Source organism: Medicago sativa, chromosome 5 (genome assembly GCF_051527215.1).
Source record: "Medicago sativa cultivar Bolivia chromosome 5, Bolivia_mono, whole genome shotgun sequence".
Classification (NCBI taxonomy): Eukaryota; Viridiplantae; Streptophyta; class Magnoliopsida; order Fabales; family Fabaceae; genus Medicago; species Medicago sativa.
The window spans coordinates 14,843,874-14,870,356 of NC_140753.1; the positions used below are offsets into that span (position 1 = coordinate 14,843,874).

The 26,483-nt window shown below is 33.6% G+C and overlaps 3 protein-coding genes across 28 annotated transcripts; all 3 read left to right on the forward strand.

Moving 5' to 3' along the window:
* Nucleotides 1-1,006: 1,006 nt before the first annotated feature.
* LOC146920394 (Tetratricopeptide repeat (TPR)-like superfamily protein) lies at nt 1,007-2,567 on the forward strand. The gene has a single exon (XM_085713785.1). The coding sequence runs from the start codon at nt 1,035-1,037 to the stop codon at nt 2,364-2,366; it is 1,332 nt and encodes a 443-aa protein (XP_085569911.1). The 5' UTR covers nt 1,007-1,034; the 3' UTR covers nt 2,367-2,567.
* A 13,570-nt stretch (nt 2,568-16,137) lies between these two features.
* Nucleotides 16,138-20,755, forward strand: LOC146920395 (ankyrin repeat domain-containing protein 2A-like). Of its 26 annotated transcripts, none has more exons than XM_085713808.1 (10): nt 16,138-16,200; nt 16,356-16,401; nt 16,968-17,405; nt 17,583-17,762; nt 17,842-17,990; nt 18,106-18,250; nt 19,327-19,408; nt 19,812-19,999; nt 20,112-20,264; nt 20,374-20,755. In XM_085713808.1, the coding sequence occupies exons 3-10, from the start codon at nt 17,331-17,333 to the stop codon at nt 20,437-20,439; spliced, it is 1,038 nt and encodes a 345-aa protein (XP_085569934.1). In that variant the 5' UTR covers nt 16,138-16,200; nt 16,356-16,401; nt 16,968-17,330; the 3' UTR covers nt 20,440-20,755. The 26 variants fall into 26 exon arrangements, with proteins under 26 accessions (XP_085569934.1, XP_085569942.1, XP_085569951.1 ...); XM_085713816.1 differs by having other exon boundaries at nt 20,115-20,264; XM_085713825.1 differs by having other exon boundaries at nt 19,821-19,999.
* A 2,357-nt stretch (nt 20,756-23,112) lies between these two features.
* LOC146920396 (uncharacterized) lies at nt 23,113-25,825 on the forward strand. The gene is made up of 2 exons (XM_085713836.1): nt 23,113-23,873; nt 23,968-25,825. The coding sequence occupies exons 1-2, from the start codon at nt 23,655-23,657 to the stop codon at nt 24,196-24,198; spliced, it is 450 nt and encodes a 149-aa protein (XP_085569962.1). The 5' UTR covers nt 23,113-23,654; the 3' UTR covers nt 24,199-25,825.
* The last annotated feature ends 658 nt before the right edge of the window (nt 25,826-26,483 follow it).

Consider the following 26,483-nt stretch of genomic DNA (forward strand, 5'->3'; position numbering starts at 1 on the left):
TGCAAACAGTCCTTGCCGGAATTGATGGGGGAGTTATGGATAGATAGAAAAGTCAACAAAATTGTGTGGTGAAATAAACATGCTGCGATGTGTCTTGAAAATATAATTCGCTATAAGTAGTAGCATTATTCTTTATGTTAAAGTACATTTTTAGTCTCTATATTGAGATTGGACCGTCTCATGTATAATTTTCACATCAAATGGTAAAATATGGTCTCTCACCATTAACAAAACTAAAGAAACACGTGAGACACTTAGATGAAGCGAGTTTGAACGGTAAGAGATTATAACTCATCATGTAGAATTTACACATTAAAGGTCAAAATCCCTTTGTTTTACCTTTTTATGCCACTTAACTCATTTTTAAATCAACAATGTTGGTCTCTCAAATTATTTTTTTTTGTTGAGGATCAAAAGAATTAAATTAAGAAACTAAACGATAAGAACTAACGCCTCTTGCATCATCTTCTAACAAGGTTTTAACGTAGAAGAAAAAATATCATAGAAACTACAATAAAAATTTAAAGGAAAATTGAATATTTGACCTTTTCCATCTATGCATTTTAAGATTGAATTTTAATGATATGACAAATGAGATATTTTTGTGACAGCCGAACTGATGATGCAACACTATCTAAATTGATTTTCACTTAAAATAATTAATTTTTACGCCGTAAGACATTCATTAATTTATATCACAAAATAATCAAGTTCGATGCGTTGTCTACATGGATTTTTATTGAACAAAAATGTCGAATCAATTGTTACATAAACATTTCATAGACATCATAAAAATCAATCTAAATTTTTTTTGTTGAAGAAAAAAGTAAAACATTTTAAAAGTGCTAGGCATCAAATTTGACCATAGAGATTAAAGATTGAAATTCTGAGTAAGAAAAATAGAAGACAAAAAATGTATTTAGGTTTAAAATTCATAACAAAATTAAATTAAATTGAAAAGAAAATGAATATGAAAATTTAAATTCAAACGAAAATGTACACAAAGGTGGCAGTTTCCAGAAAAGGAAAAAACGATGATGACTAGAAAACATTTTGTGCGATTTGTTGTCTGTCTCTGTCCAGTTGAAGTCGAGATGGAAGCCATCGTTGCTCCACCACCACCGGCACCACCCACCCGCCGCCGCAACGCATACACCACTTCAACAACCTCTCCTTCTTCCAACCACCAACCTCACCTTCTTCGTTTACCTCATCGCAATCCCAAACCTAAAAACCTCTCCCTCCTTCACAATTTCCCTCGTCACCACCCTTCTTCACAACCCATTACTTCTCCGAAGAAGAACAAGAGAAAAAGAAAATGTGCCACAACCTCACACATCTTACCCTTGATGGACGCTCTTCACTTTCCCATATCCATTGACATTTACACCTCATTGGTCAAGGAATGCACTCTTTCCGGTGACCAAGAAACTGCCATTGACTTGCATACACACATCATAACTAGTGGCATTGAACCCCCATTGACATTGCTCAATCGGATTCTTATCATGTTTGTTTCGTGCGGTTTGTTGGAAAATGCACACCGTGTGTTTGATTTAATGTCTGTGAGGGATTTTCATTCTTGGGCTATCTTGTTTGTTGCTTATTATGAAAATGCTGAGTATGACAATGCTATAGATGTTTTTCTCGGGATGTTATGTCAATTGGGTGTGACGGGGTTTTCTTTTCCTCCGTGGATTTGGTCTTGTCTTCTAACGGCTTTTGCTTGCACTGTGAATGTACCTCTAGGAATGCAAGTTCATGGATGTTTATTGAAGTTGGGTGCTTGTGACCATGTGCTTATTAGTAGCTCTTTGATTAGATTTTACGGGAGGTTCAAGTGTTTGGAAGATGCAAACGTTGTTTTTAATAAAGTATCGCGGCATAACACGTTGACTTGGACTGCGAAAATTGTTAGTTGTTGTAGGGAAAGGCATTTCTCTGAGGCTCTTGGTGATTTCAAGGAGATGGGAAAGGTAGGGGTAAAGAAGGACAGTTTTACGTTTTCTAGTGTTCTCAAGGCTTGTGGAAGGATGCAGAATCATGGAAGCTGCGGTGAACAGGTTCATGCAGATGCGATTAAACTTGGATTGGACTCAGATAGTTATGTGCAGTGCAGTTTGATAGCCATGTATGGAAGAAGTGGATTACTAAGATATGCAGAACTGGTATTTGAAACGACACGAAATGAAAGAAATGTCGATAGTTTGAATGCCATGCTTATGGGTTACATACAAAATGGTTTGTATATTGAAGCTGTTAAGTTTGTGTATCAGATGAAGGCGGCTGAAGTGCAGCCACATGAACCACTGCTTGAAAAACTAAGAATTGCTTGTGGCAGTTCTAACTTTTCAAGCATGAACTAATTAAGTAGGTTGTACATAGACGTGTTAAAGATGCTGAAGGGAAGTTTTTAAAATATACTGAAATTTACACATACCTTTGCAGTTTCAAACTTGTGGATAGTCTGTAATTGCATATAAAAGTATTATGAAGAACTCTAGTTTAAATTCCATTATAGAGAGTAAACGTGCAGATTAATGTGAATCTGGTATAAGGAAAATAAATATTGATAGCATGATAAAATCATTGATGGTGAAGGATATTAAGCCAAAAACATTGTCTTCCAAGTAAAAGTATAATGGAGTAAAAAATTTACTACAAAAGAATATACTTTCAGGGAAGAGAAGAGAAAATATCTTTACTCCATTATACTTTTACTTGGAAAATATCTTTTACTCCATTATACTTTTTCTCTGAAGATAAATCAAACCGAAAGAGAAGAGAAAATATCTTTACTTCTACTTGTTTGGCTTTCACTGTCATGACTTTGATTTATTTATAGATTTTATATTTTCCCATTGAGGTTGACTTTTCTTTTGAATGTACAGTATTAGGCTGCTAAACGAAGGTTGTTTTTTGGGACATGAACTGCTAAACGAATGTAATGTACTGACTTTGATTTGGAATAATATTTTTCTGGTTTCCTTATTGTTCAATGATTTTTTATGTACTGAACTTTTTATGGCTTAGATTGCTTGTTCTAGGTGTTTGTAATTCACTCCACTGTGAGTGTTGATGTGTTACCAGAATTGAAGATTTAATTAGACTTGCTTGGCGGTTATCAGATTGGAGAACCTTTAGTCAGTTTGTAACTATTTTTATCAGATTGGTTTAATTAGATTTGCTTCCTTGAATCCCCTTGTTGCATTATTTAGGCCAGATGAAGGTTTGAATGGGGCTTAGTTATATTATATACCATTTTTGCTTCAATGCAAAAACAATGAGAGCTACCTAAAGCATTAAAACTTTGCCATTGTTTTAAAATCGATTGTTGAATTTGGCCAATTAATTGGTAGAGCTTCGTCTTGAGATAAATAGAGGTGCGTTGTTTTGTGATTATTACTATTGACATTGAAATGTGGAAGTGCTTAACTTAGGATACATGGTAAATAAGTAAGCTACTATTGAGCTGATTAGAGTTAAGTCTCTAATCTGCATCGATCTGCCATGAAAGTGTAGGAAAGTATCTGCCATGACCAGTAAAAGGAATTATGTATATCAGAATTGGCACTGCTTGTTTTTTATTGTATATCAGAATTAAAATTTAAAACCTTCTGCTGCAAGTCCATCCTCCCAGAAGGAGTTTATCTTCCTGGCTGGCAGCAGATGCAAAAAAAGTTGAATATAGGCAATTAAAGTTCTTAAAATTAACACAAGTCTGTGTAATGTAACTATAACAAAAGTTGATAGACCAGTCGGTGAAAAAAATATCACCATTTAAAATTTTCTCGTTTGAAAGATATTTGCACTAGAATAACTAGATGGTGAATTAAATTTTGTCTGATTATAATTAATTTCATTCAATCAATTATTGCATAAGATGCATCCCATTGCTTCCTTCAGTTGGTCAGCTGTAGGTTTTAACTGGTGAGGGTACCAACTACCAAGAAAATTGACATGAAGTTGGATACTTCCAAATTCAACCAAGTTTGACAAAAAATGGTTTCTTAGAAGTTAGATATAATGCTATGAAAATTGAACATATAAGACAATATCAGTTTATCTTTTTGTTACACTTTGCATCAGCTGATTCTAGATGTGTAAATATATGTTTGAATGTTCTTGAGTGTAATTAATTTTGCCTTCAAAATTTAATTTTAACTTTTTTTTTTTTCACATAAAGTTGCACATGAACGGAATACAATACATTAAGAAGCTGCATCGCTAACAATTTTTTTATAGTAGATGAAAATCTTGTTGTAGAACTTTGTTTTTGGTAGATAGACGAAATGACAAAGTTATTATAAACTCACACATATAAGTGGAGGTACCGAGGTTCGAACCCCGGTCATGGTATTCGGCCTAACAATTTCGGCATTTTGCCAGTTGAGCTAGGACGTTGTAGAACTTTTTCTAATTAAATAAATTGCTCAAGTTAGATGTTTATATATGTATTTTAGTTTTCATTTTAGACCGAGTTTAAATAAATTAACATATATGTAGCGGTGTCGGTGTCCTATATTTTTTACATTAGCGGTGTCGATGTGTCCGTGTCAGTGTCGTGTCAGGTGTCCGTGTCGGAGTCCATGCTTCATAGCTCTCAAGTCGAATATGTACGTTTTCTGCTCCTGACTCTACTCTCACTTCCAATAGCTTCCAAGATTTAATTACCCAGCGTTTCTTTCTTCCAAAATTCACCCTCGCCGACTTAACTGAACCAATCAGAATCTAAAACAACACAACACATATTTCAAATATTCAAAGAGAAGAAAAAATGTTCAACTGGTTGAGATCTGGATGTGACCCACCATCAACAATGTTTCTTTTTTGTAGAACAAGGAATGAAGGTGTGAAACAAAAAAAAATGCAGAATTTGACAACAGGAAGGAACGAAGGTGGGCAGTGGTGATGAAGTTGTAGGACCATTGAGAAGTCAAAGAGAGAGTCGTGAATTTTTTTTTGGAGATTGAGATTGAGGTTTTGAAGATTTTTGGTAATGAATTGGGGAAGATTTAAATGATATTCAGGATTGACTGAAGAATATGGATTTTGGTTAAAAAGGGAATGGAGTAATTTCTGGAATTATGAGAAGAGAAGAACGTTTTAATGGGTTTCAAAGCTTTCTTCTTCCCCATTTTATTTTAATGATTTTAAAACACACAAAAACTAATATAAAAATAAATAAAAACTTTTTTTTATTTATTAATTTATTTAAATCAAATTAAATGCCACATTTACCGTTTAATACAGTCAACAAGTGCCATCTAAGCAAAACGGTGCCAAACAAGCAAGAAAGTGGGTTCAGAGACTATTTTAAAAAACAAAATATTTTGCAGGGATGAATTTCAAAAAAAAAATTATTAGAGACCAAAACTCAAACTCGCTATATTTACAGGGACCAAAAGCATATTTTAGTCTTAAAGATATGATAACTAAACATGAGACCCACTTTAGTTAGAAAGATTTTTGATACATTTTGACCCTATGTGAAATTGGGACATAATTTTGACCATGTGGTACATGACTAGAATAACTAGGCGGATATAATATACAATATCCACCTAGCTTCTTTTGATTTTAACTAACCAGTTTTTTTAACAAAAAAAGAATAGAAAACTAAAAAAAAAATTACTTGCCTATATACCTAAATGACAATGTATATTTCACTCACGTGTCACATAAACATTTCATGTCACACTATCAAGCTTATGTCCAAATTTCATCACATGCAGGCAGACTTCTCCCTTTTTTCAAAAAAAGTACACCAAAATTGTAGTTTTCTAAAAAAGGAACGAAAGTTGTGGATGACACAAACTATGGGAGACCAAAAGTGTAATACTCAGGCCAAAAACCTAGTAGTAGTATGAAGTTATAAGGATATATATATATATATATATATATATATATATATATATATATATATATATATATATATATATATAGCAGAAGAAACACAGAAAAATAAACGCAGAGAGCTATATGTAACTCACGGACACTTATAAGAATTAGAAAAATCAAAACACAAGGCACACATAGAGATTGGAAGAGGGATTCATGTACAAAAAGCTTTTCAAGAAGCTACTCAATATGCCTTTTTCAAAAGACAAAAACTCTCAATGCATCTAATTCTTTTTGTGCTCTCAAGGAAGTGGAGCATCATCGACGTGCGGTTGAAGTTGAGCATCCAGGATCATGCGCGGATGAAGTTTAGCATTTAGTTTGACCATGATCCACTGAAGTTGAGCATCCAGGTTGAGCATCACGCGCGGTTGAAATTGCGCATTCAGGTTGACCATGATCCACTGAAGTTGAGCATCCAGCTTGAGCATCAGGCGCGGCTGAAGTTGAGCATCCAGGTTGAGCATTGCGCGCGGTTGAAGTTGAGCATTCAAGTTGAGCATGAGGTTGAGCATGCCCCACAGTTGAAGTTGAGCATCCAATTAGTTGATCACCATTCATGGTTGTATTACATATAAAACTTGGGAAATAGGTTGTTACCTCCCTGCATTAATTAATGACAATAACAACCAAGTAAATTATACTATAGTTTCAACATCAACATCAACATGTATATATAAAAAAAGTATATTCATAAAAATAATCTTGCACATACCGTAGGCCGAGTATAGTCATGAATTTAATCATATTTGGATTTTGAGTAACAAAGCTTCGCCACTCATCAATCTCTATTTGACCATCTTTGTTCTGGTCCATATCCAAGAATGTCTGGCCAGAAAAATATATACAATACCAAACTAATTAATTATTTTATTCAATTTTAATAATTTATAGAGAAGAAAAAAACAAGAGGTTACAATTAGTATAACTTATATTAAGAGCGATTTATTTCTTCAAAATTGTATAGATATGCTTCTAGTCAAGAAATTTGTGAAGAAAAGAAAGAAAAAAAATCACAAACATAACACCTTGTCTAGATTTGCTTCTATTGCCTTATCAGTAACACCAAGTTCAAGCTCGTCAAAAGTTGCAACAACCATGTGCTTCACCTATAAAATTAGAAGGAGGACAACCAAAGTTATCACTATCACTTTGGAAAAAATTTATAATAGATTTAATTTAATTCATTTTTATTAAGGGTCTATGAACAAACAAATAACAACATTCAATAATATTTACCTCTTCTCGCTCTATAAAGCCATTGTCATTCAAGTCATAGAGCCTAAATGTAACTGCATCACAATACCAAAGCCACATTGATAAGGAACCTAATGTGTTGTTAAAGAGTAAAGTGATAAGAAGATAAATAATTGATTTCCACACTTAAAAATTAACAATTAATAATATTAACATTGATTGTTAGAAAAAGATTACTCTTGCCCTGAAAATTAACAATTAATAAGTCATAGGTGCAACAACATTAAAAGATTACATAAAGTTTGTTCCTATAAAATTTACAAAAGTATTAAATAACAAGAGTAATATCCGAAGTCAAGTAATATCCTAAGCCAAGCATCGACATCAATCGTCATGCCCTTGCTCTTGCCCTTGTATGTTTTGCTCTTGTATCCTAAAACATGAAACTATAATGGATTAGAAACATCTCATAGTGGCACACATGTGTATTTCCAACATTGCCTGCTTGCAGCCTCAAAATCTGTCAACCGGTTTATAATATGTTGATGCCCACGAAGCATGACATTCCACAGTGGCACGTTGTCATTTGAATATGAATTCAAATTAAATATATCAAAATGTGGTTTTCTTTTTCATTCAAAGTAAAGAAATTAATGATTATACATAAATTTATTTGAAAAAATGGGAGTAAACAAAACAAATACGAATAATATGTGATTGTTCTCTGACAAATAAGTCAAAGTAAAATTGTATGTGTTCATAGTATCTAAATGGTTAATAATAACTTGGAAATTCTAACGTAGCAGTGATTGTCATAATTAAAAGCCATAACTAAACATTTCTTCAAACAGGTTAATGTGTATATTCATTTTTTCAAATTGGTTAGTCTATTGCACATATTGAACAAACTCATCTATAAATTACTTCATACAATACAGTAGTCAAGTATATAATAAAGTAACTACCTGTTATATTGGGATCAGCTCCAATATCAATAAGAATAGATAAGCTGAACCTTATCATGGTCTCCATGCCACACTACAATATGCTGAATTTGTAGGAACAATTAATTAATTAGCAGTTAATATCATACATTATATATATAACCAAAAAAAAATCTAAAGCACGTCTATTTACTCACCAGAGTTGTTCGCCCCACACTGACCACTGCATTTGAATTAGGATGATCTTTCATGAGTCGATGAAACAATAAATTGTTTCTTCTGTCTAGAGCGAACCTTAAACTAACTGGAAAAGCGATCCGAACCATGACTTCCTTTTTTCTATTTCTATCAAAACTTTTTTCATTGTATCATCATTGTTGAGCTCACGCAATGACTGCAAATCATAATAAATACATGTTTTACATACATAAATCAATTTGTAAGTCTTGCACTTTTCCTTTCGAAAACTCTTTTTACATACTTTACCGGGGCATAACAAAAGTATTGTGGTTGCAATAAAATATCTTTTTTTATGAAATGGAAAAGTTAATCTTTAACAAAGAATGCATGATAAACAACTTAAGCTAAATAACATGTGATTTACAAAATAAAATAAATAAATTTGGTTTCTATATTACGCATATCAAATGACGTTATTCATGATTTTGGATCCTTCCTCGGCTTTGGCTCGAACAATGTCAAAGAGCTCCTTACAGTCCATTTTACCAATTTGACATTCTTTCCTAGTTTTGACTGTGAAAAGTTGTGGCATATTAATAAGCACACAACTCTCACGAAAAACCCCTTCAGCTACAACTCTTTAGACTATCTAAAATTATATTAATGATTCAATTCATTCATAATACAATACTTATTCAAAATATATGTGTACTAATAAATAAAGAAACTTACTTTCAACCCCATCTTCAAGAAATATGAAATCTTATTGACAAAATAAGATAAAATGTGAGATGGTAAAAAAGGATGAGACAATTGTTATCATCTTTAAAAAATGTTTTAATCAGAAAAAGCATCAAAATATTATATATATAATTAAACCCATACGAAATTTTAAAACTTAATTGAAATTGAAATTGAAAAAAAAGATAAAAAGTAACTCACCACCGAACCATTTATTACAATGTAAAAGCATGTGGGACGCTCACTTTGGTGCATAACAATTTGATTTGCAGGATACACCACAACTTTAATCGCTCATACCTTTTAAGATACGAATAAAAAATAAATTTTAGAGCAAATGAAAGATAAAGGAATATTTAGTGTAAAGTAGTAGTTACAAGTTGAAATAGAATTTGAGTCCCCAAAAACTAATAGATATCTTTAAGATTGTCGTACAGAAGAAAGTGGACAGTTATTGATTTTATTCCTCTAGGCAGTGATTCAAAAAAGTGGTCATCCTAAACTTACCGGTAAATTGATCCTACTTGTGGCTTCTTTTTTTCTATTTCAACTAAGACTATTCATTATTGGATCTTTGAGCTTTCTCAATAGTTGTCAACAATAATAAATGCATGATTTACATACATAAATCAAATTGTAATTTTTGATACTTTTAATGTAAAATAACAATTATAAGTTGAAATAAAATCTCAATTGAATCCCAGGCAAACAAGTAGCTTTCTCTAACTTTGTTTTATAGAAAATTATAAGTTGTTGTACTTATTTCTATAGCTAGCGATTAAAGAATGTTGTGATGTTATAATGCTTGCAAGCTTGTTGTATACTCCAATATTCTTCTTTTCTATCTATTAATCATCCAATTGACTATATATCATGATTCATATGACATATGCTCATGCTACAAGATTTTGTAAAACATAAACAATGGTAAAAATCTTCTCTCTAAAAGTCACTGCGTGTTAATCTCAATATCTGACACTCGTAGAAAAAATTGCAATGACGTCAAAGGAAATTATTTTGAAGTATTGTATGATAATCCTCCTTGGATTGTCCACCATCACAAATGTGTTGTTATCGATATATGCAACTAAAAATGTTGTATATATAACAATGATACGTAAAAAAAGATAATTATGCTATCCACCACATAAATATGTAGTACATGCGGTATTATAAAAGTCTATTGCACTAATGATACAAAACAAATATAGAATGATAAAACAACAAGATAAAAATATCATATCTTTTTTAAGGAAAAAAAACAAGTTTGAATAATTGGTTCGTAAATTTAATTGCACATAACTAACTTTTAAAAATTAAAGTATATTTAATGTAAAATAATAATTATCGGTTGAAATAAAATCTCAATTGAATCCCCTACAAACAAGTAGCTTTCTCTAACTTTGTTGTATAAAAAATTATAAGTTGTTGTACTTATTACTATAGGTAGCAATTAAAGCAATTAAAGAATGTTGTGATGCTATAATGTTTGCAACTTTGTTGTATATTCAAAACGCAAGAGAGCAAACGAGCTCGAAATACTTTATAAAAATAAAAATTGTAACACCCTGTTTTCCCAACTTAAAAATTTCATAAAAATTATCAGAGTTTATCATCATAACGGAGCATCACATACATCATTTCCAACAATTATAGTAATAGGAATACTATTTATTTAAGCAACTTGTCTTTATAAAATTCAATAATCAAATGCAGCGGAATTTAGTTTACATCATCTCATAAAATCCTTGGCATTAAAAGGCCACAACTTAACATCTCAATTAGTCTTCATAAAATATTTCAACATTATTAAAATAAAATACGTAACAAGGAAAAACAAGCATCAGACAATCCCCATCTCGTTACGTATCAGAGCATCCTAGACACGATGTGAGGAGTCTACTCACGAACACAGCTAGTCCTGGTTACCTGCAAGTTACCCATACGAAGGGCAACATTTTCAAGCAGAAGGGGTGAGATTTCACATTCATTAATGACAAGTAATAATTCATAAAAAGATAATCAACAACATATATCTAACATTAATATCACCATTTTATCTTCATTTAACAAGATTAGGCAGTCAACAGCTTCGTAATTACCCAATAGTAACATATTCATCTTTATAACGTATCGTTTACATCATTTATTAATGTTAGGACAACAACAACAACAGCAAGACAGCAACATCATCACAACATTCGTCATTTATTTTAAGTTACGATGACTCTACAATGCAACAACAACTCCAACAACAACTTAGACAACTTCAACATGCATGTGGTACCACCAGGGCATTAAGCCCCCTTCGCTAAGGTCATATTTGGACCTGTCGGGCATTAAGCCCCCGTCGCTAAGGTCATAAAGAACCTGTCAGGCATAAAGCCCCCATCGCCGACTATGCAACAACACAACTCTAAATGCAACAACTTCATTTTTAATGTTAAATTCATTAACCAATATTCACAAGGATATCATCATATCAAACAGCATCTACTGGAACAACAATTAAATCAACAACATATTTCATTTATACATCAGAACCTAACCTATCAAGAAACAAGTCAAAACGGCCACAATTTGCGAAACAGCAGGTCTGTACTGCACTAACTCGCAGTGGCGGGCTACTCTACTCGCAATGGCGAGCTCATCAGGGAAGCTCGCAGTTGTGCACAACATTTCTCGCAGTGGCGAGCTAAAAGGGGTACTCGCAGTGGCGAGAGAAACTACTCGCAGTTGCGAGCGGGAAGGTTACTCGCAGTGGCGAGCTAAACTGCTCGCAGTTGCGAGCGATGACAGAACAGTCTGTCGCAGGCTTCTGTTTTCACGTCTCAGACATTCAAAAATCACTACCAAAGTCTCTAAATCATCAGGAATCAACGTCTAAACGTTTTCTATGGCTAATTAACATCCTACTACATCAAATTACACAAGGTTCACTTAAAATCTTCCAATTTCTAATGATTCTTGACCTAATCCCAATTTCCTTAACCCTACAACAATTGACCGCTTTCTATGAATCAAAACTTGTTAATAATGAGAGTTAGTCCCACCCTTACCTTAGATTATCTTTCTGAAATCCAACAGCCGCGTTCTTCGTTCTTGAGGTTCTCTCTTACTTCTCTTCTTTCTCTCCTCTTTTCTCAGTTGTACGCGTTCTAATTTTTCTTTCTCACTTACATATTTTATTCTTTCCCTAATTGCTCTTCTCTCCACAATCCTACTCTTTCCCCTATTAATTAATTATTTCTACTAATAATAATATTTCTCCCCCACTTAAGAATAATACTTATTTATCAACTATTAACATATATTCCACCAATATAAACATAATAACAATATTAATAATAATAATAATAATAATAATAATAATAATAATAATAATAATAATAATAATAATAATAATAATAATAATATTCTAATAAAATGCAATAATTCACTCAAATAATAATTATTAAAAAGTGGGCGTTACAAAAATCATAAAATATAATATATGTTATACAAACAAAAATATAAAATTATTAACAAATTGACAAATGATACTCACATATTTTTCTTTCCTATCATACAATTAAACATCTAATTGATATATAACCATTTGAAACAAAAAATGATTGGTCGCTAGGTTCGAATGAAGTGGATGTCTAATCCCATTTCCAATTCTATCCTTGTAAATGTCACCTTATTCAAGAGACAAAACTATAAGATGACAATGATTGACACACCTGCTCATGTTGATTTCACTACTGAGGTTAAGAATGCTTTGTGTGCCTTTGACGATGCAGTTCTTGTTCTTTCTAGTGTTGGTGGGATGAAAACCCAGTCCATTCCTGTTGATAAGCAAATGATGGAATATCAACTTCCAAGACTTGTGTTCGTCGACAATCTTGACCACAAGGGAGCAGATCCGTGGGAAGTTGTAGATCAGACAAGATCCAAGCTTCAGCATCATAGTGCTGCACTACAAGTTCCAAAAGGCCTAGGAGATAGTTTTAAGGGACTTATTAATCGCGTGCAATCAAAAGCCTACTTTTATCATGTTTCAAATGGTGAAAAGGTTGTTGGTCAAGAAGTTCCTAGAAACATGGAATCCTTGGTGTCAAGAAAAAGGTGTGACCTTATAAAAACGTGTCCAAGATGGACGATAAACTTGCTGAAACTTTTAGCAGTGACAAGCTCATCTCAGCAGCTGATCTTGAGTATGCAATTTGTAGGGCAACCATAGCACATAAATTTGTACCGGTTTTCATGGGTGCGCATTAAAGTATAAGGGGCTGCAACTACTTTTGGATGGTGTGCTTAACTATTTTTCGTATCCAACTGAAGCTATTAATGAGGAAAAGATAAGCTTAATTGATACACTTGCTCATGTTGATTTCACTGTTGAGGCTTTTGGTTCCGTTCTTATTTTTGATAATGATGTTGTTGATGGTGTTGATGGGTTGTAGTGCCACCCCATTGCTGATGATAAGCAAAAGGTAACATATCAAATTTCAATACTTGTATTCATCAAAAATCTTGACCAGCTGGGAGGAAATTCGTGACAAGTTGTAATTCAGGTAAACTTACTTAGGATTAAGGGATTGGAGGTCATCATAGATTATTATTATTATGTTATTAATCCCAGATAGCAAGCGGTCTGTAGCGCCGAACTTCAAAAATGCTATATCGGTATAGTAAATAGTGAGAAAACCACTATTGTCAATCTAGGATAGTGAAGCAGAGTTGAGTTGTTGTTTCTATTTTGTTTTGTACATGTCAATCGCGATGCTTCACACTGCTATTGATATCATGTGTTTTCTAGTTTTATTGCTAGTTGAACAAAAAAAATATGTAACAAAAAATATTATAAATATATAAAAAGTTAATTATATTCTCACAAATTATATTACCCACCGCAAATATATGTAGTGCATGTGGTGTTATGAAAGTTCATTGCACTAATGATACGCAAATATAAAATGATAGAACAATGAGAAAAAAGAACATATCTCGTAAAAAGAAATTAAGTTTGAATAATTGGTTCATAGATTTAATTGCGCGTAACTAACTTTTTTAATGACATTGTAATTACTTCCTTTGTCCCTAAATATTGTTCACATTTTATTATTTTTATTACATATACCGCTATAAAAATTATTTTTGTCTAACATATAAAATTAATGTCAAATATAATTACCAAATACCAATTCACCACAAGTGAACGATTCTTGTTTCACAATGATTCTAGTAGATTGTGATCGTGTAATGGTTGCAATCTTAATGTATACTTCAAACACAAGTGAACAAGCATCTCATCGCGTAAAAATGAAATATATCAATTCTTTTGCAATAGTTTGAACCACGAGCTTGATGTAATTTCTAAGAGTATAAATAATATATATGAATTGAGCTTATGTGTTATTCAGTTGAGGAAACAAGTTTATATACAAAACATTTATATGATATGAACAACTTCGATAGATAAAATCAATTAGCAAGTATAAAGAAATTATGCATATACAAACACAATTCAATTAAATAACTAACTCACTCTATATATTAAACATAAGATATCAATAACTTTTCCTTTTGCATGGTATAGTGGAAATACCATAAGGACTCATTTTATCTTCTAGATAAGATCACCATCATCTCCCAAAATAATGGAGACATTGCTAGCACTTGCCTCAGAGTCTTTTTCAGAAACTGCTCCACCTGGACAATTTCTCTTTAAATGCCCAGACATTCCACACTTCCAACACGACATATTCTTTGCATGGATCTTCTTCCCATTAGCCCCACTTTTAGTTAACAACATCTACAAATGCGACAACTAAAGGGACTAGAATATCAATGACTCTTGATTTATAATTTAATGAATATGTTGAGGATCATGTGTACTTGTCGGGAGAAGAGCATTTTTCTAGTTTTTAATAGATGGATCCAAACCAATCCATTAACAAATACTTTTGTTTCATGGATAGATTTGATGGATTTTTTATTGGATGGATTTGATGGATATGGATCTCATGGATCATATTGCCATTCCTAAGAAATATTGACGAATACAGAGAAAAATGTGTTTTTTCTCGTTGCGTAAAGGGGAAGGAGCACGACGTGGTTGAGAGAGGGAGAAGGTGATAGACTTAGAACATCTTTAATGTTGAGTCATTTACTTTCTCTGTTTCAAAATGAATGTCATTTTACATTTCCAATACAACTTTAATTTGTTCTTTCAACTTTACCCTCAATAAATACTTCAATTTTTCTCTCACTCAATTTTCAATGCAACTTTAGGTTTGTCTTTTTCTTATAAGGTAAGAACAATTTAGTAAAAATGTTATGTCTAATGATTATTTCATTCCATTTTTTAATATGTGTGACAAAACCTTAAACGACACTCGTTGTAAAACGGAGGGAGTACTTAACAAGGATAAAAACCAGAAAAAGGTAGAAATCAATCCTATGATTATTAAATGTAAAAAAGGGAAAGATCATTTGACAATTGTAATTCATCTGTCTCACAATTATTGTCTCTTTTGTATTTTTTTCTTTTTCTCCAAATAATTATCACTTTACAATACCAATGCAACATTTATTTTTTTCCCCATATTATACCCTTTTTTATTGAAGTTCATTCAACTTAACTACTCCACTAACTACAATTAATAAGGTTGTTTTAGTAAATGCTACTAATTTTACCATTGAAATCAACACAATTAATCATTACCTTAATAATTGTGCACAAATCTTAAACGTCTAATATTGTGAGATGGATGGAGTATTTTATTTTTTTGTAGTGATAGGGATTTGAACCCCTGACCTTGTATATTTTATACATTGTCCATATCAACTAAGCTAAGCTCACGAGTATAGACGGAGGGAGTATAATACACTAGTTAAAAGGAAAATGCTAACAAAAGCCCTAAGGGCATTGCTTAAGCATATAAAAGTAACAACTTTTGCATTGAAAATTGTACGGTTATGACTTTAATATGTGTTTGACTTGTATTTGCAAGACATAATTTCTTTTTGTGGGTTTTTTAAACAATATTAAATGTCCTTAGAGCACTTGTTAGCAAAACCTAGTTAAAATTATTACGGTCAACTTATAATGTAAATTAATAAGTTAAGGGGTGAAAATCTTTTCCCAAGTTAAAATAAAGACGGTGGGGACTGAGGTTTTGTTTTCACTCTCTCTATAAAATCAAAACCCGCACAATAAAACTTTTCCTTATCGCTCTTCAAGATACAGGTTTCAACTTCTTCACTCTTCTTAATAATTTCTCATTCTTTAAATTTCGTTCTTTAAAATTGAAGGGTTTACAATCTAATTTTTCTTCCTTGCCGTCGATTTGAATCTGTAAGTTTATTGTATAACCTAGAATTTGTTTAATCGATTTTTTCTAGATTTCTTCGCTCATGGCTTCCAATTCCCAAAAGGATTTTCCTGCTGGTATGTATCTATAATCGAAGACGATGATATCGTTATTGGATTATTATTAATTTTTTACTATTGCTTCAAAAATCCTAGTCTGATCTAAATTACTAAAAGACTTCGATGTTTTGCTCGAGTTATTGCATATGAAGCACGGCACATCGACATCCATAATTATTTGAAAAATTGATGGCTTAATTGCATGTTTGATCCTTATGTTTATTTTAGTTTTCAAGTTGATCCCTTATGTTTTAAAAGTTTCAAGTTGACCCTTTACGTTTTAAAAAGTTTCAAGTTGGTCTAAAACGTTACCCACATTGGAATAAGTTAGTCCTAAGTTGTTTTAGACCAACTTGAAACTTTTAAAACAACTTAAAAACTAAAATAAACATAAGGGATCAAACATGCAATTAAGCCAAAATTGATATAATTGAATGTGATCACATGTGTCAGAGTCCGACACTAAACACCCTTTGATCAGATGTGTTGCTCTAGATAGGTTAATACAAAGGGCACTGCTTTAGACACCCATCCTTTACTTATGTGATTTATTTACACTTTTTTTTTTGTTGATGATTTTGTAGATGATCAGCAGAGAACAAATATTCCGAATAAGATTTGTAAAAGAAAAAATAAAAAATCCAAAATTAAATCATCCTTCACAGCAATCAGTGGACGTGAGACTGAATGTTACCAAAGTTTATGGGGCCGTTAGCAATGCTTTTGATTCAAGTTTAACAATTTTCGTGTCTTTGTGCATATTTTAAATCTTTAATATCAATTTCTAAACAGCAGGGTGCTGGGAGTGACGGGTTGCTTACTATTCTGACTAGAGTTATGAGTGAGATTCCTTCCGCTCGATTCGCACAAGAATTTGTTCTAGTTCTCTTTCTCGATCCGCACAAGAATTTGTTCTAGTTCTCTTTCTGTATCATTGCCTTTGCACCATGCCTTCTGACCAGTTTGATAAAGAAGACCCGGCAAGTTTTGTAAACCCTTTCAATTTCTCATCTCTTCTCTATGTAAGCTATTGTCTCCTTTCCTGTGTTATTTGCCTTATATGTGTTGGTTTGTGCTCTATTTATTTATAATCAGCCTGTGTTAATTAATTGAAGAGTTTAAAGTTAAGTGAAACAAACTTTAACATTTGATAACTTTTGAACTCTGAATTACTAACGTATATGATCAATATGTCATAGGATCCAAATATCAAGAAATTTGCTGAACATGTAGAAAAATATCCATCATTCAATCAGATGGCTGGACAGGATGGTCTCCCGAAATCTCATGATCAGGAGTATCTTTCAGCCATGACACAAATCATGAATAATGTTGATTTATGGACCTTGACTGATCGCCTGTGTCATGCATTGATGCAGGTATCTTAAAATTTCATTGTTATGTTTGTAAACTCATCTGCTGGTTGTTTGATTAGAATGTATATGATGTCTATCACAGGACCCATCAATGTCTTCCCTGCTTGAAATTTATGCCAATCCATCATTAAGAAGGAAGCGTAAACAGGAAACGGCACACTTCAACCAAGATCCATGTTTGAAACTTATCTTAGATGAGATAGAGAATGGTGGTCCTGCTGTAATGATGAGGTTTAAATACTAATTTTAAAATCATATTTTATTGTTTTGGCATTTCCATATTTTCACCATAAATTGTTCTGGTGTAAATTGGTAAATAATTTCTGAAGTGATTCTTCCCATGCAGATACTGGAATGATGAGAAGGTTTTGAAAATGTTTGGACTAGTCATGGGCATTCCTCTAGTTGCTTCTGAAAATTCTCGGCTATTGGAGACAGAAAATGAAGATGAATCAATCGTTCATCATACTGCTATTATTCGCGACGTCAAGGTATGGCATGATGGCTATTCACTTTATCGTTGAATCCATTCAAATGAAACAGTAAAAGATACAATTTGTAATTTTCTGTCCTTAATTGTTACGTTGGGTTTTAATTTTCCAATAATTTTGTGTGTTTGTGCATGCTTCTTTTGTTTTCAAAGGCTGAGAATGAATCCGTTATCAAAAAAAAAAAAAAAAAAGAAGGCTGAGAATGAATCATCCCTCTTGTGGGTGATTTCTCTTGTAAACTGCAACCTCATTTGTTTGTAATTATTCAAATTCCTGTGTGATTTGGGATCTAGATACAATGTGGTGACTGTTGGACACTAGAGTACTAGAATGTAGCTCTTGTCCCTTCATTCCATATGATACATTAGTACTTCAACAACTTTGTTAATTCCATACTAACAAAGAAATTCACTCAAGCTAAAGAAATTCTGGGTGAAAGTTAGATGGAGAAAATTCTGATTTTTCATTTTTAGATTGAATGCACACACTCACATAGACTTGCTTGTTCAGCAAGTTATTTATACAAGCATTGGATACACACTGGTTTGTTACAAAGTTAGTCACGCAACTAACTTTAATTAACTTACGATATCACTGCAGTGAACCTTGTTTTTGATTTTCAACTCAAGTGACCCTCACTTTTTTAAAATAAAATTTAGACAAAATATTTATAATGCTTTCCTGTAGTTTCTAAGAACCAATATTCTAATGAAATTCTAAGAACAACGTTTGCTCTATACGGTTAAAAAACTGTCCATAAAACGTTATCAAAACAAATTTGTCCATGTAATTGTGTCCAAGTTGGAGCTATCTTGACATAAATTTGGAGGCATTGGCTTCGGAAGAAATATTATATAATTGAGGTACCACATGCTCATAGCTGTTAAGTATTCAGGAAATGCACAAAGTTTCAACTGGACAAAAGAGTCTCAAATTCTTGTAATTATTCAAATTCTTGTAAACTACTACTACTACTACTACTACTAATATTATTATTATTGGTGTTGTTGTTGTTGTTGTTATTTTGATCGACATCGTCAATTAAATTGTATAAGACTTTTGTTCTTTCATACTAGTTGCGCTGTTCGGATTTGAAGGAACTAGCCAGCAACCGAGTGTCTCCCCAATTGTCATCGAAGTACAAATGCAATCAAATAGGTAACTCAAATCATCTCTTTTTAATTTCAACCAATTGTATGTATGTTTTTATCTTAGATTGTAATTGTTTTAAGATTAGGCAACTTAAAGCGAAAGTAAGTTTGCTCAATGTTGTCCATGTTGAACTATTAATATACTGTATTTTCTGCAGTTGGTTGAATTAATTTGGGTTAACATGCACTCCATCTATCTTTCACGATTTAGATTTTGACTTTAACACCACATGAAGATGCAATCTTTCTTTCATGAAGATGCAATCTTTGTTTTTATGAACATACAAGCTCTTGATGGTTTGGATTGTTTCTAGACTTGGGATATTGAGCCCATTTTGTTCATTATTATTTTAGTATATTGATGTCGTCCTTTAGTGATTTGTGATTTCATTCTTTCTTATTTTGGCTAGAAAGCACAGACGAAGAGCATTCTTTGGTTGTATTGATGCTCAAACTCAATCTAGTGGACCTTCTCTTTAGGCGCAAGCCCCCTGTGCCTCTTCCTTATTATTGGGACGGCTATGTGAGGACTCATTCCGGCAATTCAAGGGTTAAATCTTCAGCTTCTACCCACAACCTACCTGATCAAGAAACCCAGGTAAGTTTTTTCTGCAAATGTTACGGGGCCGTTGGCAATGCTTTTGATTCAAGTTTCACAGTTTTCGTTTCTTTGTGCATATTTTAAATCTTTAATATCGATTTCTAAACAGCAGGGGGCTGGGAAAGACGGGTTACTTACTATCCTGACTAGAGTTATGAGTGAGACTCCTTCCACTCGATTCGTACAAGAATTTGTTCTAGTTCTCTTTCTGTATCATTGCCTTTGCACTATGCCTTCTGACCAGTTTGATATAGAAGACCCGGCAAGTTTTGTTCTGAAAATCTTAACAAAGTTTATGTAGCCTTTAGCAATGCTGTTGTTTCAATTTTTTTTCTTTCTCGATGCATATTTGAATTCTTTAATATCAACAGGTTAAAAAGGCAGTGAAGTTGTTTGCTAGGGAAAAAGAATACTGGGAAAGTTTAGAGGCTGAGTGAGATCAAGGATGTCAGAATAGTCAATTGATGGGTCCTTTTGCCAATGGTATTTACACCGGAGCGCCCACCTTGACCCCCCTCAATACATTTTTAAAAATTTGTATTGATAAGAACTAGAAAAATTATATTGATAAGAACTAGAAAAATTATTAAAAAAAATGAATTTTAATATGTGAACTTAATAAAAAGATGGAGACAATTGTATGCATAAACAAATGTTCAAGAGGCTTAGGTCCAGAAGGTATTTATTTTATAATCTATTTTGTAATGTTGAACGGATAATGTTTTTGTTATGATGCAAGATTTCACTTTTTTATCTTTTGAGAGTGACTTCGTTAGTTTTGATTTGCGACAAATAATAAACATTTATGCAGTAGATATTTTTTTATAGATGTTGATTTTTGTGGTAGATATTTTGCATGGATGTTGCTTTCCTTGATTACTCATGCTACCGAAAATTTTGTTTTTGCCCCCCCTTGATAACCTTATTGGGAGTTATGAACCAGTTGGTTTGGGGATAACTTGTATTCACTTGGGAGATAAATCTTGACAGATAGTATTTTTATGATGGTATGTAGGTTGTATACTAATATCAACATTTACACTTAGGCTCAAAACTCTCACAAAGTTTTTTTTTTTTTTGGGGGTATTTGGCTCTCATGTTACCATCCTTATCTGAAATAGGCTCAATACTCATTTTAATTAAGATTTCTCTATTGGAAATGTTCTTATGTTTAGTTGCCTCCGTGTAAACTAAAATCTACGGTTTGACATTAAAGAGACAATGTTCCTACAATTTATCGTAAGAATCCCAGAAACTCGTATTGATCATCTTTACGCTCCTGAAATCAAATATCCTCTTCCCAGTAAACCAATTGAAGAACTCCACCACCTCCCTCAGAAACTTGCAACGTGGGAGGACTCCATTCAATTTATGCTAGATGATAATTGTCATTTTCATCCTTAAGACACCCGTGATTTCAAAAAAAATTAAAGTTGAACATTGAAGGTTGATCCTTTTAAATTGGGAAAAGATGATAGGGGCACTCTCTTAGAGCATCCACAATTTTGTAACATCTCAGACGACTTTAAGCATTGCCGACTGACCCTACAAACCAACACGAGTCTTTTCAGGGCGAGTCTTTTCAGGGTGTTTTGTTCTCACTCGCATGCTTACCGGGAAACTTTCCGGTAGGTCACCCATCCCAAAATTGCTCCTAGTCAAGCACGCTTAACTGTGGAGTTCTTATGGAATGAGCTACCAAAAAGAAGATGCATCTTGTTGATATAGGTAGTATCAAACAATTCTTATAAGCCTTACTTCAACCATGTAGTCCCATACCTACACGGCCTCAGGATCCCTCTCATTCCGATGTGATTCGGTTTCTCTATAAGCTGTCGGGAGCCGCTCATTGTCGTGCCTTGTGTACCGGCGATCACTCCCCTGCCCTCGTCAGCCGTGGGTTTTACATGCCCACCACGCTTCCGCTGGGCACTCATTTATAATTTTTTAATAGTAGTACCTAATAAACACTCAAGCCAGATTTCACACAAAATTCTTAAATGGGTCCACTAATCAACTATCAATAACTTTATATCATTACATTTCAATTTTTTAATATTAAAATAGTGCAGGTCCCGCTTAAAAGTGGGGGTTTTAAGTAAGACCACGAGTCTTATAAGACCTTGAAAAAGATTCTCCCCATTGGGGATACATAATAGGTTCCGGGTCTTAAATAGTTAAGACCCACCCAATGGAGATGGTCTTGTGTCTGTACCGTCTTTTCCCTATTTAAATACTTAAAATAAAGACGGTGGGGACCTGAGGTTTTCTTTTCACTTTCTCTATAAAATCAAAACACGCACAATAAAACTCTTCCTTATCGCTCTTCAAGATTCAGGTTTCAACTTCTTCACTCTTCTTCTAAATAATCTCTCATTCTTTTAATTTCGTTCTTTAAAATTGAAGGGTTTACAATCTAATTTTTCTTCCTTGCCATCGATTTGAATCTGTAAGTTTATTGTATAACCTAGAATTTATTTAATCGATTTTTTCTAGATTTCTTCGCTCATGGCTTCCAATTCCCAAAAGGATTTTCCTGCTGGTATGTATCTATACTCGACGACGATGATATCGTTATTGGATTATTATTAATTTTTTACTACTGCTTCAAAAATCCTAGTCTGATCTAAATTACTAAAAGATTTCGATGTTTTGCTCGAGTTATTACATCTGAAGCACGACACATCGACATCAATAATTATTTGAAAAATTGATGGCTTAATTGCATGTTTGATCCCTTATGTTTATTTTAGTTTTAAAGTTGATCCCTTATGTTTTAAAAGTTTCAAGTTGACCCCTTACGTTTTAAAAGTTTCAAGTTGGTCCAAAACGTTACCCACATTTGAATAAGTTAGTCCTACGTCGTTTTAGACCAACTTGAAACTTTTAAAACAACATAAAACCTAAAATAAACATAAGGGATCAAACATGCAATTAAGCCAAAATTGATATAATTGAATGTGATCACATGTGTCAGAGTCAGACACTAAACACCCTTTGATCAGATGTGTTGGTCTAGATTGGTTAATACAAAGGGCACTGCTTTAGACACCCATCCTTAACTTATGTGATTTATTTACACTTTTTTTTTGTTGTTGATGATTTTGTAGATGATCAGCAGAGAACAAATATTCCGAATAAGAATTGTTTAGAGGCTGAGTGAGACCAAGGATGTCAGAATACTCAATTGACGGGTCCTTTTGCCAATGGTCTTTACACGGGAGCTCCCACCTTGACCCCCGTCAATACATTTTTAAAAGAGTAAACCCTCATTTTCGTCCCTGAAAGTGTGCCTCGCTATCAGGCACATCCCTGGCTCACCGAAACGAATCAAAAACTCCCCCAATGTTTCTTCCGTTAGTCATTTAGGTCCAAAACGTTAACTGGCCGTTTTCTTTGCTGATCTGGCCTTTGGACTTGCCATATCACCTGCAACAAAGGTTGTCCACACTGGCAGGGACGAATTTGGAGGGTTAATAGAAAGTTTGCAACGATCATGTTTAGATCCCTCCTTTATTATCACCCATTTTCATGTTCATCCTTCCCTCATCTCCATTTCTCTTACCGTTCCCAATTTCAAACCCTAAAACCATTTTCTCACTCAAATTGATTCACTGTTGTTCGAATTCCCTAACCCAAATTGAGATTGAATATGATGGGAGGTGGGGCTGGAGGAAAGGCGATGCGCAGGAACAACAATAGCAGCAAATCAGCATCTGGTTCATGGAGTATGTCATCTTCCTCAAGAATAGATACAAATCGTTCCACAGTTCCAGTACCTGATTGTAACTGTGGGTTGAGGACAGTAATGTTTAGATCAGACACCCTAAAGAACAGTGGGAGACTATTCTACACATGTCCATATCACAAGGTATATTTGTTATTTACCTCCGAAATTGTAGCACCACATTGTACACATTCTCTTCCTGTTTTTGTTTCTAATTTCTCCATTTATGTAATTGCAGAACGATCCCCGAAATTGTGAGTATTTTATATGGCTTGATGACTGGGAGGCAATTCTTGCGGCAGAAGAAGTTGCAAATGCAGAGGGTAGAAATGATGGAAGAGTGAAGGTGAGAAAAACACAAGAAGGGGGGTTGAATTGTGTTTTGAAAAATTCTTCGTTTCTCCTAAAAACTGAACACACTGATCAGAAGCTAAGTGAGACAGCTTCTGAAGTGATGATCAGAATCTAAATGCAGCGGAATAAAACAGAGAGAGAGAAGAAGAACGACACAAAGCAATTATACTGGTTCCTTCCACAATCCGGAAGTAGTCCAGTCCCCCTTGCACTTCCAAGGAGATTTCACTAAGAGTAATATCTGATTACAATTGCTCAAGCACACAAGCAAGAGACTTCCTTTGCTCAAGCACACAAGCTAGAGACTTCCTTTGCTCAAGAACACAATCAAGAGACTTCCTGCTCAAGCACAACTGCAAGAGACTTCCTAACTAAACAAAATTACACAGAAAATTGTTTAAGGTTGAACACTTGATATACAATCAGAGGTGCTCACAATACAAATCAGATACAGACTCAATGGACTTAAGAATTTCTAAGATATGACTTTGAGACACAGAAATTCTAAGTGAATGCAGAACAATTTCAGCAGAGGTTTGGCACTTGTAAAAATGTTGTGAGTCTTTCGTTCAACGTTCTTGCATTTCCAAAACTCTAAGTCTTCACTCCTTTATATAGAGGTGTGAAAGAGACGTTGTGAAATTGCCAGCACACCAAAGAGTCGTTGTTGAAGCTTGATCTTTCACCAATGATATTTTGCCTGATTTGGTTGTTGTCCTATGAAGAACAAATTTGAAATCCATTCCTTATCCAAAGGAACATCTTTGCAGGCGAAGCCGTATTCTGAAGCTGTTTTCTTGTCTTGTAGCGTGGACACAAAACAGAGTAGTGGAGAAGGTGGTTGTACAGTTCGTACAATAGTACAATGTCAACGCTTTCGTCCAAATTGCAAGCACATGCCTTCAAACACCTTTGAAATGACCGTTGCAATGTTCCACTAATTTTCTGCTGTGTTTTCGAGTCCAATAGACAGCTTTTGCAATGTAGATTCTTCAATCTTTGAATCTTCTGCAAATCCAGTTGATCTTCAGCTTCTGGTGAAATGACTTCTGATGAGGCAGCTTCTGATGATGCAGCTTCTGATGATGCAGCTTCTGATAATGTGGCTTCTGGACCTCTTGTCTTCAGGAGCACTATTCTTCAGGAGCACTATTTCTTCAGGAGCGCTTTTACTATCTTCAGGAGCAGCTTGACTTCAGGAGCGCTTTCAACTTTCAGGAGCGTATTGCCTTCAGAATCGTCTAAGCTTCATTTTCTTTTGCTCTTTATTTGCTCATTCAGAACCAATTAATGATGTAACTTTTTAACTGTGGTCCTGTACACTTGAACAAATATTAGCTAGTCCAATTTACAATTTTTAATACCTTGTTATCATCAAAACTCTTTAAGGTTCATTGTTAAACACATTTTGTTCCAACAAAGAGAGCCTGTAAATGAAAGGGTGCTTGATGGGAGAGAGGCTGGCAAGCGAAATGCAATTGATGCAAAATGGAAGACAAGACTCAACTCTAAATTGGAACTTTTGGCCAAGGATGCTGAAGTACTTGGTCTTTGCATCTATTATCATGTAATTCCTCAACATGATAATGCAAAAGAAGTGAAATAAGAGGAACAATGTATTTTGCTTTAGTTTTTGTAGGTTCACTAGTATGTAAGACCTTGTGAAATGAAATGAAGGTTTGGAAACCAAATTATGTAACACTATATTATGAAATGAAATGAATGTTTGTTTATTTTTGGAAGCAATTGTGCAAGACCTTGTCAACATGAATGATTATGAATATAATGGGAATGAATTCAACAACATAAATAAATTGCACAAAAGAAGGTAGTCATAGTCATAATATTAGATGAAATAAGAGGAACAAAGTATCTTGCAAGGTAGCCATTGTTATAGACATTACACAACCAAAATGAAGATAGCTTAACCAACATTACCTAATATCTTGTTTTGAAAGCTATCTCAAAGGTTCTAAGCCTAAATACTAATTAAAGATGATACCAAATAAATTACATGTCCAAACCAAAAAACATAAGGAGCAACAAACATTAAATGCACACACTGTCTTCTCCTTTCAAAACATTAACAAAAGCTTGTCTTCAAGGGTGCCTAGGATGTTGATAATTTCCATTTCTTGGTGGCACAAACATGGGGAACGTAGGTCCATTCTGTCTCTGTCGTACATGAAGCCTTGATGTTGGGATGAAAGTCATATTTGATGCTGAGCTTGAACCTCTAATTGGTGGAGCCCTAACTGCAGTTGGTCCAGAAAATGGCCACACATTTCCAGCTACAAATGGTACAGCTTGTGGTCCTTCATGGATATGCATTTTCTATACAATTTAGTTCAAATTTCTAAACTTAAAGGCATTACTCTATTCAGCCAACAACAACAATAG

Excerpts from the sequence above, each read along its gene's own strand:
- LOC146920394 (XM_085713785.1), top strand. The coding sequence starts at position 1,035 with ATGATGACTAGAAAACATTTTGTGCGATTTGTTGTCTGTCTCTGTCCA.
- LOC146920395 (XM_085713808.1), top strand. The coding sequence starts at position 17,331 with ATGCCTTCTGACCAGTTTGATAAAGAAGACCCGGCAAGTTTTGTAAAC. Across the intron at positions 19,409-19,811 it reads GTACAAATGCAATCAAATAG|AAAGCACAGACGAAGAGCAT; the intron begins GTAACTCAAATC and ends TATTTTGGCTAG. Across the intron at positions 20,265-20,373 it reads AGTTTGATATAGAAGACCCG|GTTAAAAAGGCAGTGAAGTT; the intron begins GCAAGTTTTGTT and ends TAATATCAACAG.
- LOC146920396 (XM_085713836.1), top strand. The coding sequence starts at position 23,655 with ATGATGGGAGGTGGGGCTGGAGGAAAGGCGATGCGCAGGAACAACAAT. Across the intron at positions 23,874-23,967 it reads ACACATGTCCATATCACAAG|AACGATCCCCGAAATTGTGA; the intron begins GTATATTTGTTA and ends ATGTAATTGCAG.